This window comes from Notamacropus eugenii, chromosome 1 (genome assembly GCF_028372415.1).
Source record: "Notamacropus eugenii isolate mMacEug1 chromosome 1, mMacEug1.pri_v2, whole genome shotgun sequence".
NCBI classification, from domain to species: domain Eukaryota; kingdom Metazoa; phylum Chordata; class Mammalia; order Diprotodontia; family Macropodidae; genus Notamacropus; species Notamacropus eugenii.
The window spans coordinates 618,242,369-618,256,581 of NC_092872.1; the positions used below are offsets into that span (position 1 = coordinate 618,242,369).

General features: G+C 41.3%; 1 protein-coding gene across 3 annotated transcripts in view; it reads right to left on the reverse strand.

Moving 5' to 3' along the window:
• Nucleotides 1-14,213, reverse strand: part of IKBKB (inhibitor of nuclear factor kappa B kinase subunit beta) — an 80,850-nt gene that overhangs the window by 21,507 nt on the left and 45,130 nt on the right. For 2 of the 3 annotated variants that reach the window (XM_072635058.1, XM_072635059.1), the window contains exons 10-16: nucleotides 11,248-11,377; nucleotides 9,614-9,808; nucleotides 8,145-8,259; nucleotides 4,867-4,990; nucleotides 3,800-3,951; nucleotides 3,608-3,669; nucleotides 1,515-1,639 (exon numbers count right to left, since the gene is read on the reverse strand). In XM_072635058.1, the coding sequence (XP_072491159.1) occupies nucleotides 1,515-1,639; nucleotides 3,608-3,669; nucleotides 3,800-3,951; nucleotides 4,867-4,990; nucleotides 8,145-8,259; nucleotides 9,614-9,808; nucleotides 11,248-11,377 (903 nt within the window). The remainder of the gene's footprint in view (nucleotides 1-1,514; nucleotides 1,640-3,607; nucleotides 3,670-3,799; nucleotides 3,952-4,866; nucleotides 4,991-8,144; nucleotides 8,260-9,613; nucleotides 9,809-11,247; nucleotides 11,378-14,213) is intronic. The other variant, XM_072635060.1, reaches the window with a different exon arrangement.

The following is a 14,213-nucleotide window of genomic DNA, read 5'->3' on the forward strand; positions in this document are numbered from 1 at the left end:
TTCTTCAATTGCAAAATGGGGATAATAATAGCACCTACTTGACAGGATTGTTGTGAGGATCAAATGAGATCTTTGTAAAGTACTTACTTAGCACAGTGCTCCGCACACAGTAGGCACTTAATAAATGCTTCTTCCCTTCCATCCTCTGTCATCCAGTGGGTTAACTATCCCTCTTTTAGCTTTGTGTCACTGGAAAATTTTTGATTAGCATGCCCTCTATGCCTTTATCTAAGTCACTAATAAAAATGTTCAACAGCATCAAGGCCAAGCATAGATCCCTAGAGCACTCCACTGGAGCCCTCCTGTTAGGCTGACATCAAATCATTAATGACTGACTACCCTTTGGATCTAGCCAATCAATCAATTCTGAATCTATCTCATTGTTACTCACCTGTGTCTATCATTTCCACAAGAAAGGCATGAGTGGCTTCAACAAATGCTTTATTGAAATCCAGCTAAAACTCCCCTGCCCTGCCAGCTTAGCCTGGCATGACCTGTTCTTGATGGAGTCCTGTTGCCTCATGGTGATTGCTTCTTCCCTTTCTAAAGGATCATGCACCATTCCTTTAATAACACATTTTAGAACCTTGCCAGGAACTGAAGTTAAACTGCTTTAGTCCACTCTCTTCTTCTTTTGGAAAATCAGAATAATCACAATGCTTCTCCATTCCTGGAGCTCCTCTTCTATTCTCTGGGATCTCTCAGAAGTCATTAATGATGGCAGTTACATGTATCCATTCTCTTAACTGCTCTAGGATGTAGTTCTCTGGGCCTGGTGACTTAAACTCCCTATGAGTTTTGGTTGTCAACTCTCTGTGATTTGAATAAATTTTGGTTATCCCCTCCCTATTATTTGAATGAGTTTTGGTTATCATATCCCTGTTATTTGAATGAATTTTGGTTATCACATCCCTATCATTTGAATGCATTTTGGTTATTGCCTCCCTTCTTTTGCTTTGCTCTCTCTAATCCAAAGCTCATTCTCCTTAGCAGAGAAAATAGAAACAAAAGACTTAAGTAATTCTGTTTTTTTCATCATCATTGGTTATTATCTTCCTTCCCTCTAACCCAAGCAGAGGGTCCTGTCCCTTCTCTGGTCCTCTTCTTTCCTCTAATACAGCTAAAAACACATGAACTCCTTTTTGTCATTTTATTCTCCAAATACCTTTTTCTAATCAAATGGTTACTACCCTAGTTTGGACCCTTATCACCTCTCACCTAAAATATTGTTGTGGCCTCATCATTGGCCTCTCCTTTCTTTCTCCAATCCAGCCTCCCCAGCACTGGTACAATAACCTTCCCAAGATAAAGCAGTGAGGCCTAGTGAAGGTATGTTTAACATGGAGGCCGGCCCACAACCCTCCTGAGGGTGGCCTGAACCAGATTAAATGAGATACTATTTGCAAAGCACTTAATAAACCTTAAAACCCTATTATTGTGATGATGACCTTCCCTCCCATCCCCAGTTCCAGCTGGACAAAACTGCTCTTCACAGTTGACAGGCTAATACTTACAAATCATCTAAAGTTCCCCCTTGTTTCCGACTCATCGGACTCCTCTGTAGGTCCACAATGTCTGTCTGCAGGGCCATCATCTGTTCCACCAGATGTTTCACATCTGTCTCCTGATAAAGATAGTGCTAAGGTGAATAGGAGAAAGAGGGACGACCTGAGGTACAGAACTGAAACCATCAAAACCCAACCAAAAATTAAATCAATCATATCCTCGAACAAGGGATACTGAGTGACTGGTTGGAGTCTCAGGACATAAAGAGTTCTTAAGTTTTCTTAATCATTTTAGGTCCTAGAAACCTATTTTCACATACTATGGTTTCTTAGGGAGGCTAAGTGGCATAGTAGATACTGGCCTCAGACACTTGCTAGCTGTGTGACTCTGGGCAAGTGACTTAACTCTATTTGCCCCAGTTTCCTCATCTGGAGCAGAAAATGGCAAACCAGTATCTTTGCCAAGAAAGCCCTAAATGGGATCATGAAGAGTTGGACAAGACTGAAACACCTCTACCACAACAACATGACCTCTTTGGAGGCACTGACTCCCATAACTCCATGAATTATATCTGTAAGTAGGTGTCCTTCCAGATGTCAAGCCAACCCTGGACATAGAGTCAGGGCAAAGTATTCACCTGCCTTTGAATCTATCATAGTGGTACCCAGGCCCTGCTATATCTTATTACTATCATTCTGCAGATGAAGAGATTAAGGCACAGAGGGCTGAATTCACTTGGCCAGGATCATATTAGTAGAAAAGCTTGGAAAAGAAAGCACAACCCTGAGTTTTCATTCACAGGTAGAGGTAGGAGGTATAGGGGAGAGAGTAGAGGAGTTAGCAGCCTGAGTTTCTGAGTCCTAGGTATTCTATATAGAGTAGGGCTTTTCTGGGCTCTCATCCATCAAAAGTGGATGGTAAATGTTCTATATATCTCACAGGGCTGCTGTGAAAGAGCAGTTTTGGAGTGTGGGCCATGATTTGATTTTTTTCTTTTACTTTAATCAATGCCTATTAAAAAACAGCAGCCATCATCATTTGCAGAGATAAACCACCCCCTCATTAAACCCTAACTTGTAACAAAATGAAAAAGAGCTAATTATAACTGACAGGCAAAGCAACCATGCCCAACAATGTATGGTACATTTCACACCCCCAGGTCCCCACCTCTTTCCTGAGGGAAGGGATATGCATTATTATAGCTTTTAGTCTCCAGAACCAAGATGGATCCTTGCAATTAATTTGAATTGAAAATGTATTTTATAAAGTGTAAAGTGTTTTAGAAATGGACACTGCTACAGTGGTATGGTTTCCTGCTAAGCCTTTCTTTGTCTTCAAAATTTACCTTTATTAGTGTTATAAATGACTGCTGAATTGAAGTGAATTGGGTGGCTAGGTGGTGCAGTGAGTAGAGTGCCGGCCCTGGAGTCAGAAAGATAGGAGTTCAAATCCAATCTCAGGCACTTGCTAGCTGGGTGACCCTAGAGAAGTCACTTAAGCTTTGTCTGCCTCTGTTTCCTCAACTGTAAAATGGGGTTGATAATAATAGTACTTATCTCCCAGGGTTGTTGTAAGGATCAAATGAGATAACAACTGTAAAGTGTTAAGCACAGTGTCTGGCACATAGTGAGCACTATATAAATGTTAGCTATTATTTTTATTATTATCAAAATGGGTGTAGTAATGGCACCTACCCCACCAGGGTGCTTTGAGGATCAGATGAGATAATATTCATACCTGGCACATAGTAGATGCAATATTGGTAGGTGTTAGCTATCATCATTACTATTAAACAAACCACCTAGAGGTAGTTGTGATTTATTAGCTTCCCCAAAGGAAAATCACAACCTGTCCTTCTGCCATTTCCCACCCAGACATCCAAGAGCAGTGTAAATGCTACATGTGGCCACAGTGGGGCCCTCACGGCTTGGGTATCCCTGTCCTCCCAACCACTCCCCAGCCAAGGTCAAACAGCATGGCAATGAAAACTCAACATTCTCCAGACAATGCCTGCCCAGGCATCAGATGAGAAAGTAGAAAGTAGCCTTGAGAAACCTCCTCCCACTCGGTAAGCAATTAAACCTAAAATTAGTGTTCCTACCCGCCCGCAGAGCTCCACAGCCTGCTCCATTTCCCGCCAGGCCAACAGCAATTTATCTGATGCTGGAAAAGGAATTGGAGAGACATTAAACTTCAGTTTTCAGCTGGGGAATGAGAATGGATAAGAAAAAAAAAGGAAGAGAGAGAAGACGAGGGATGATCTCTCTGGTTGGCTCAGAGCAAAGACACTCACTGATGCCGAACTCGGTCTGCTCGCTGTATTTCTCCAGGTCAATCTGGATGCTGGTTTTAAAGAAATCCAGCTTAGCCTTGAGCTGCTGAGACATGGATGCCATTAAGTTCTTCATCTTGGACAGGCTGCTGTTATTTCGAAGGAGGTTCATCCTGCAGCAGCCAGGAAGAAAAGATGTTAGCCTCCCACCTGCCACGCATTCCTAGTACCAAACCCAGGCTCATCATTCTGGGTGTTTAAATCATTGTTTTGTACCAACTACAAAAATTTTCTTTTCCTGAACCTCATCAATGAGTGGGGCAGACCTGGCCTGAAGACGGGATGGAGCAAGGTCCTCTGCCCCAAGGGCTAATCATTTAAATTAGCCACATTAAGATAATGACAGGATGGAGAGATCCCTCCAGCTCTTGGTATAGGTGGGGGACTATGGGTGTGGAGCACTGAATACACTGTCAGGATTGTTTGACGTGCAGGTTAGTTTTATAAATTGCTTTCCCCCCTTCTCTCTTTTCTTATTCCTTTTTACAAGGGATGGATCTCTAGGGGTCAGAGAGGGATTTATTTGGAAATGAAGTATAGAAACAAAAGATGATGTATAACAAGACATAACTAGTGAAAGAGCTGATCAGGGGGGTTCCTCTGCCACAGGGAAGTCAGAGAACTTTAGTGTACTATTGGTTTTGGAGTCAAACGTCCTGGGTTTGAGTCCTGAGTCTTTCACTACTTGCATCAGTCAAGGCAAATCAATTCACCTACTGCCCTGTCTACCTACCCCACAGGATGGATGTGGGCAGTCTTTTGCCAGAGAAATGTCAGTTATCAGCATCATCTCCCCAAGTCCTGATGATGCCTTGGGTGCTTCTCAGACAACATATTCTGCCCTGACTTCTCCACCCCCTTCTGTTACACTGACTTCCCTCTCTTCATCCATTCCACAAGGACCTTCCTCACTGACCCTGACACCTTCCCTTCCCCACCCATTGAAACCAGTGTCCCCTTCCTGCCTCTGGTGGGGGCAGCAGGATTTCTGAAATGTGGGAAGGGAGGAGGGCAGGGGAGAGTCTCACATAGCAGCTCTCTGGCCTTGCTGCAGCTGGCTACAGTCTTCCTTGAGAGTCCGGATCGTGTGCCACACCTGACCCCACACTTTCCTCAGCTGGAAAAAAGGGAGATTCTTCTTGGGTTCTTGAACTGGAAACAGAGACACAAACAGGGGTCCAATAGCAAACCCTCCTCTGGACTCATGTCCTCACTGGCTCTCTGCCCCACACAGGAGGCAAAGAAGTCAAACGGTTTTTGATGTTTGGGGGGTACCAGCTGTTCAGCTTGGTGCTGCCATTTTAATGGACACCTACTTGCTCCTCATTTTCCTAATGAGATGTACACTCCTTGAGCTCAGGGATGGTATACTTCTTTGCATCATATACTTCTTTATTGAAAAAAAAGCAGTTTGGAGTATATCTCTCTGAGCTCTACAGGTATTTGGGGTGGGTCTATCCATTCTCCTGGGGAAGAGGGGGGTCAGAATGCCAATGATTAGGGGCAACTCAAAGGTTAGAGGGGGGCATGTATGAAGAAGAGGGTGTATGGGTCAGGTTCTAATTAGATGTGATGTTCTCCCTCATCACCAAAAGGCAATATAGAGGCAGCGAGATAGCATGGTAGATAGAGTGTTGGACATGGATATAGAAGACCCTGGTTCGAATCCTGTCTCACACACTTACTTAGCTATATAAACACTTAACCACTCCCAGTCTCAGTTTCCCCATCTATAAAATGGGGATAATGATAGCACTTATCTGGGAAATCTGTGTAAAAGTTTTTGTTGTTGTTGAAATTCAAATAAGACAACATATGTGAGATGATTTGCAAACTTTAATAAGCTATATAAATGCTAGCCATTATACAGAGTCCCCTGTTAGGCATTTAAAGCTCTTTAAAACCTGGCCCCTTCTATCCTCCCAATTTCTTTACACTATAGTCTTCTCTATACATTTTCTTAACTTGATACATTAACTATTTGCAGTTTCTTGAACATGATAATCCCTCTACCACCTCCATGCTTTTGTACTGGCTGTGCTTTATGCCTAGAATGCTGTCTCTTCACCTCTAACTTCTCTGACTTCCTTTAAGAATCAGATCAATTTACCTTCTTCAGAAGGTCTTTCCCAGTCCCACCTCCAGCTGCCACTGCTTTTCTCTCTATGAGTATCTTCTACCTACTCTGTATCTATCTTGAATGCATTATCCCTTCCACATTGTGACTTTCCCCCTTGTGGTTTTGATATATTGTGGAGTGGCATAAGAAATTAAATGGTCAAGGAGATGCCCATCAATTGTGAAATGGCTGAACAAGTTGTGGTATATGAATGTCATGGAATACTATTGTGTTATAAGAAATGACCAACAGGCACACTTCAGAAAAACCTGAAAAGATTTATATGAACTGATGCTGAATGAGGGGAGCAGAACCAGGAGAACACTGTACACAGTAAGAGCCACAGTGTTTGAGGAGTATTTCTGATAGACTTAGCCCCTCACAGCAATGCAAGGACCTAAAACATTTCCAAAGGACTCATATGGTAAATGCCATCCACATCCAGAGAAAGAACTGTGGAGTCAGAACACAGAATGAAGCAGACTAGTTTCTCTTTTGTTAAGTTTTGTTTTGGTTTTTCTCATGGTTTCCCCCATTTGTTTTAATTCTTCTATGCAGCATGACTATTATGAAAATGTATTTAATAGGAATGCATGTGCAGAACGCATATAAGATTGCCTGCCATCTTGGGGAGAGAGAGGTGAGGGAGGAGGAGAAAATTTGGAACTTATGGAAGTGATTGTTTAAAATTGAAAGCAAATAAATTTATTAAAAAAAGAAATTAAATAGGAATTTTGGGGGTTGTTTTGCTGAAGCCACAGATGACAAACTAAGGCCAGCAAATGACACAGAACCTATGGCCAAATATTTAACCCAAATTTTACACTAAGGTACTGTAAACACCCCATAAAAGAAAAAAAAATAGAAAAAAGACTTCTTCTCAGGTACAAATGGAGAGCCTAAAAATGTTACACAGATTTCCCAGGTCACAGGGCATTCCCCTAACCTTCACTAACCCTCAGATCTCAGCAATGCTGCGTCCTTAACCTTTGAGGTGTGGAAGGGATAACTGTAGTTATTTTCACGTTGTCTTCTCTGTTACTTATTGAACTCCTCAAGGGGAGGGACTGTATTTGCCTTTCTTTGCATCCCCAGTGCTTAGCATAATATATACGTGTTGACTGACTGACATAGTATGTAATTTAAGCTCCCTGAAGGCAGGGACAGTTTAGTGGGGTTGGTCGTTTTTGTCTCTGTATTTCTAACACCTAATACAATTCCTGGTGCATAGCAAGCACTTAACAAATGTTTGCTGATTGATCAACTGATCAATAACCAAAATGAGCACACCTATTGTCACAGGCACACACATGAATGCACACACACATATACACAAACTCACATGTACTCTACCCAATTTTTAAGCTTATCTGAAATGACAGGCTCTATAAATGTATAGCTTTTGCCTGCTTATAGGAGATGATTAAATGATTCTGCAAGTATTCAAAAAAAGGAGGGTGGGGTGAAGATTTGGAATCTATATGTATTTCAAAGCTCTCGGGGTATTTGTGATGGATCCATACCTCTGGGGATGAAGCTCAGGATGCTGATGATTAGGGGCCACAAACAATCCAGGAGGGAGGGTAGGGGGGGTGGGAGGGTGGATGGAGAAGGGATCTATGGTTTAAGTCCTTATTGTAAAACATCCACACATTAAGTATTTGAAAGGTCAGAACTAAAGAGTTCAGAGGTAACCAGTCCACAGGGCCAGCCAGAGTTATGAGATGGTGTCCTGGGTCTAGAGCAACAGAGGGGTTTCCTCACAGAGTAAAGCACCCCAAAGGGGTAAGGAAAAGGTGCTGTAGATGACAATTTATCTCTTAACAAAGCCTGTGCATTCTCTTATGGCAGCAATGATTTGGTCATGTACCCTGTTTGTTCAGAGACCTCTCCATTTTCAGGAGCCCAGACAAAATGATTTGACCAGGTCACCATACACCTCTGAAAGAACCCTATGAGTATTAATTTAGCAGCTTCTGGTTTAAGTCCTATTTCTGAGATGGCACTCTCCTTAATGTTTTACTTATAGACTACCCTCTTCCCATCCCAAGAGTTAGTGACTGGCCCTGAGTACAGCACAAACTAATTGCCCTGCTTTAAGGCCTTACTCTTGTCACTATATATGTGTCTCACAGATTCTGTCTTAATAAAAACAACTAATGGTTTAGATCAAGAAATTGTTCTTACGGATACAGCTGACGCTTTCTGGTGGGGGCCTTGGGGAAATCTGAGTCTCATAGGTGATTTTTCTGTTGTCAAAGAGAAAAATGAGATCCATGTCCAATATTCGGTCATCATTTAGCTGCAAAGAGACAAAAACAAGATGAGATATTCTTGAATGAAATACTCCCAGCTTCAGGTAATAAGGCTTACATGGCAGTGCGTTTTCTAATGACCACCTCTGTGATCCCTGCACTAGAATCTTTATCTAATATATAGCACCATTTATCTTTCATGAAGCCTTTTCTTGATAACTCTGGTCTACAACCATCAATCCATGCCCCGGATCTTTCTGCTTTTATTATCTTTACCATATGCCTTATTTATATCCTTTTAGAGAGGTCCCATGGAAAATCTAGGAGTAAGAAGATTTGGGCTTGAGTCCTGACTATACTCCTAATCAGTTAAGGAGACCTTGGACAAGTAACTTCATTTCTTAAAAAAAAAATTGTACCACCAGTCTCCTAAGATTGATGTATTTTCAAGTCTTAAAGTGACCCACAAGAATGAACTGTTATTATTACTTCTATCTTAGTCTCCAATTATTTTCAGAGTTTGGTACTTAATTTATACACATTTGTGTCAATTGCTGCTTAAGAGCAGAGTGAAGTGAACAGAAAGAGGAGATCACGGTACACATTAACGGCAACGTTGTAATGATCATTAACTGTGAAAAACTTGGCTCTGATCAATACGATGATCCTAGACGATTCCAAAGGATCCATGATGAATAATGCTATATACTTGCAGAGAGAGAGGGAACTGACAGACTCTGAGTGCTGACTGAAGTATACATTTTTCACTTATTTTCTTTTTGTTGTTTTTGTAATATGGCTAATATGAAAATACATTTTGCATGACTTCACATGTATAATTGATATCAAATTGTTTGTTTTCTCAAAGAGTGGAGGGAGGGCTAGAGGGAGGGAGAGAATTTGGAATTCAAAATTTTTTAAATGTTAAAAAAAATATATATATTTTTTTAACACTACTTCATATGTATTTATTTTGTTTCCTCAGGTCACTGTAAGGTCTTTGTGGGTAGGGTTCTTATCTTAGATGTTTTTATTTACAATATAACAGTATAGAACAAGTAATAAGTGCTTAATAAGATAGTTTTTAATTGACCAATTACTTTAGAAGGATAAAGTCAAGTTGGTAAGAATAATTGTCGGAAGAGTTGGGTCGAAAGGAGATATGACCTGAGAGTTGAAAATCAAAACAAAATACTTCTGTCTCAAGGAAATCCTGAGATGCGAGGTATCTTATTCCAAAACAGAAGAGGAGGGGGTATAAATAGCACAAATTCAGCTGAGTGCCTGCCAAATTGGCGACAAATGTGAAGGAGGCTCTCCCCTGGTAAAAATAGTCCTAAAGATGATAACGATGATGACGAAGAGGAGCACTGTTCTTTCAAGCCCCCGGGGCTGGCTCACCTTGCCATCCACAATACACTGAGTGGCTGGCTTGTCAGAGAACAAGGCCAGGCCTGCCTCCTGCAAGAGCTCCTGGTCCTCCTCTGGAATGCCCGTGTCCGCCTGGATCCTGGCCTTCAAACTCTGCAAGCTTTCTTTCTCCATTATGGGATAGGTGTGCACGGTGCCAGTTACCATGTTCAAGATGTGAACCAGCTACGGCAAGAAGTTAACAAGTCATGGGAAAAAACTACAGGACAGAAACTCATTGCTCTGTTTTCCAACACTGTTTACTTATCATCTTGGACCCTCCCCCAGTACTCAGATTTTCACCTGCCTTTCATGAATTGCTAAAAACAGTGATGCGCCTTAAGAATGTAGAATTCGGCATTTGGGAAGGATCTCAGAGGTCATCTAATCCAACTCCTTACCTGAAACCACCCCTCCCTACAACATACTTATTTGATGACATCCTCCAGTAAAAGGAGGTGGTCTGGTACAGAAGCTTCAAATCTGGTGTCAGATACTTACTAGTTGTGTGACCCTGGGCAAGTCATTTTGCCTCAGTTTGCCTCAGTTCCCTCAACTATGAAATGGGAATAACAGCACCTACCTCACAGGGTTGGTGTGAGATTAAAGGAAGTTTTGTAAAAAGCACTCAGCACAGTGCCTGGCATACAGTAGGTGCTGCATGGATTGCTTATTTCTCCTACCCTCCCCCCAATGTAAGGAAATTAGGCAAGATGATCTCAATCTGTGTTCCTATGACTTCCCAAGACAGTCCATTTACTCTATTTTCCTCCGTTCCTCATCTGTAAAATGAGGACACACAACGGAGAAGAAAGTGGCAAACATCTCTAGTGTCTTTGCCCAGAAAACCCCACGGACTACAGTCCTTGGGGCCACGTAGAATGGGCCACGATTGAACAGTAACAACAATTGTTATAGAGCTCTTTATGCTGAACTGAAAACTGCCTCTCTATGTCCTTCAAATTTCAGTTCAGTGCACAGAGTCCAGAGTCAGGAAGAACCGAGTTCAAATCCAGTCTCAGATACTTTCACTTTTAACCTTTGTTGGTCTCAGCTTCCCTGTCTATAAAATGGGGATAATAATAGCACCTACCTTCCAGGACACATTGCAAGTTCTATTTAAATGTTCGTTATTATTGTAATTATTATCTTATCTCTTTCTAGATGTGATGCCCCTTCAGATGTTTGAAGGTAAGGATCTAGTTTTCCCCAGACTGAAGACTTCTCCTATCCCTAGGCAGTGTGCAGTCCCCTCACCACACTGGTCACCCTCCTTTTGTGATCAGGTAGACAGAAGTACAGCCTACATGTCGTTTGCTTTTTGTTATTTTATTTTTATGATTTGTTGTTTTTATTATTGTTACTTCATGTGGTCATACGTATCCCACCTTGTCCTGAGCTTTGGCTCTAGGGCTGCCCAACCCTTCTCCTTCTCTTCCTCAGCTTACCACAGACAGATGGAGGAAACACATTTTCTCACAGGTTACCTCGTCCTGTGTGATTTCTGATTTTTTCCCATAGTTTCTTTCCATTGCACTGTCACTGAAACTCCATATAGCTTCATCTCCTGATTGCAGAGGAAGCAGACATTTTTCATTGCGAGGTAACTGAGCTTTTACACTCACCTTTAGGTTTAAGATATCGTCCAGTGCTTTGAAACAGCCATTCGGGCCATAAGTGGGGTCCGTGCCCCTCTGTCGGGGCTGCCACATTAGCATCAACTGCAGCCACTTTTCTAGTCGCTGTACTAGAATACTGAGAGATAGAAAAGGACAAGAAGTAGACAGGAGAAGAAGACACATCTCGGACAACAATCTTATCTTGCCTTTATGGAAAAGGTGAAGAGGTTCAAGCCTCACAGGCCTCTCCAACTTATTGGTGCAGCATTCATGTACACAGCTGGCGTTTTAATAAATACTTGTCAGACAGATTAATGGATAGGAAAGGATATTATCACTCCTCAGCAACTGACTAGTCTAGGCCTTTATTCCTAAATATGTGATCTGTTATAATAACTCCCTTACTGATATCCCAGTTTCCAATCTTTCCCCACATTTATTCCATCCATCCGGAGGCTAATCACCCTAAAATGTGGCTTTTATTAAGGGGCTCCTCGGCTCAAAAATCTTTAGTGGTTCCCACTGCCTATAGGAGCAAATTCAAACTACTTATCCTGCCATTCTAATGCCCACCAATATACTTTTATTCTGTACTACCATTCTAACGTTATCTCTCACTTCACAGAGTTTAGGGGCTGGAAAGGCCCTCAGCAGCCCTATCCACACCTGAAATTTGATCCCCTGTATAGCACATCCGTCAAGTGATCATGCAGACATAGTGTGAAGCTGTCCAGTGAAGGGAAACCCATTTCCTTCTGAGGCAGTCCATTCCACTTTTGGACGTGAAGTTTTCCTTCTCTCTAGCCCAAATCTGCCCCATTAGAGCTTCCATTCATTGCTCTCATTCTCACTGATGGAGTCAAGCATATCAGGTCTAATTCATTTGCCCCAAGTCATCCCTTCAAATACTTGCAGACTCTTATTAGGCTGAATATTCTCAGTTTCTTCAACTTCAGCTCTAGTGACATCAATTTTAGGCCTCTGACCACCCAGGTTGCTTGTCCTCCAGCGCACTTTTTTTGTGATATGGGCCACTTTGGCAGTGTGGTGAAAGCTATGGACCCCTTCTCACAACAGTATTTTTAAATAACTGAAGGAAATGCTAAATTTCAGTTAGAGGTTGGTGAAAATAAAGATGTGATGATTATTTCCATCCAAATTCACTGGCTCCCCCAAATCTATCCAGGGATACTCAAGGAGAAGAACCCCAGGTTAAGAACTCCTAGTGTAGATGTTCTTCACCCTAACAGTGTCCTTTCTCAAATGTGGTGATCTGAACCAAACACAATACTGTATTGGATTTCCCTTTTTCATTCTGCTTATCCTTCTTACTGTATATATCGTCCCACTTTTCTTCCTACCTAGGCTGTCTCTACCTATCCAAATTCCATTCATCTTTGAGGTGCTTCTCAATTTCCATAATACCTTCCCACAGTATACCTTGCAGGTGGGTTTGTTTGGGTGTTTGCCGAGAAGTATCTGTTTTGTCAAAATGAAATGTATTTGTATGATTGATAACATGTTGCTTAACTTCTCAAGGGGTGGGAAAGGGATGGGAGGGAGTAAGAAAAGTTGTTAAAAAGTGAATATTTAAAATATTAAAAATATTATTTGTAATACATGAAATGAAATTTAATGTAATTAAATGAAAATTAAGTGAAATGACACTTTTTAGAAAAAATGAAATGTATCAATAAATTTCTCTTAGAAAACTCTTTCTTAGACAGGTACATGAAATATACTGTTAGTAGAATTATGGACTGGTCTGGCCATTCCAGAAAGCAATTTAGGACTGTGCTAATAAGTAGCTAAAATGTCTACACCTTTGACATAGAGCTCCCAATGCTAGTTACATACATCAAAGATAGAATGAAAGATTACATGCAAACTAGAATGCTTAGAGCAGAGACTTGGAAATGAAGTAGATGCCCATCAGGTGGGAAATGGCTGGAAAAAACTATGATACTTGAAGGTATTGAGAAAATTATGGGAATTATGTGAACCAAACTCACTTCATCTTGTGTATCTATTCTGGATCTAGCTCAGTTCCCTTTCTATTCAATTATAGGTCTAGTCCAATTTCTGTCTTGTGAGAAAACTATTCCATCATAGGAAATGTGAGAAAATTTTATTCCATTGTTTGAACCTAGCCCTGTATGGCTTGGAAGGTAGAAGACGTTCTCTATCTGCTTCATAGAGACCCTTAACTAAAGACCCCAGGTTATGCCGACCAGAAACCCAGTTAGATCCAAAGATTAATACCAGGAGTTTTCTCACAATTATATATCTCAAGCAACCTATATGTTTTATCTGAAAACTTGTCCTGTACTGGTTAATCATTTACTGTTTCCTGTTCCTTTCATTGAGTACAGAGACACTGTAGCAGGGGAAGAGTGGGACATCTCTTTTTCTGATTTCAGGGAATTGTACCTGTTCACTCTCCCCCTCTCAACTGAGAAAGTCCCTAATCTTCCCTCTAGTTACAAATCAGATTACCCAGTTTTGTATCCTGGTATATATCCTGTTAATTGTTTTCTTTTAACACATAAAAATCCATCTCCCCCTGTATTTGGGGTCCAGTGCCAAGTTGAGGAAGCCTGGTCCTGACTGGTTATGCAGTTGGTATTCATTGCTTAATAAATCAGTATACTCAGAAGCTTGAACCTTTGCTATCTCAGTTATCTCAGATTTCAACCATCACAGTAAGGGAAAATTTACTGTGCCATAAGAAACAATCACTATAAAGAACACAGAGAACTATAGAAAGACTTATAGGGTGAAAGAAGTAGAGGCAGGGGAAACAGAAGGTACAAAAACTGAACATTGTGAAGTTATAATGACTAAGCCTGGACTCAAAGAAGACATGAAATTTCCTTCCCTTCTTTGTAGAGGTAGATTATAGGTAGGGAATAACGCATATATTTTCTGTCTTGGTTGGTGAGGCAAGATGGTGGCATTGTGGACAGAGGGCT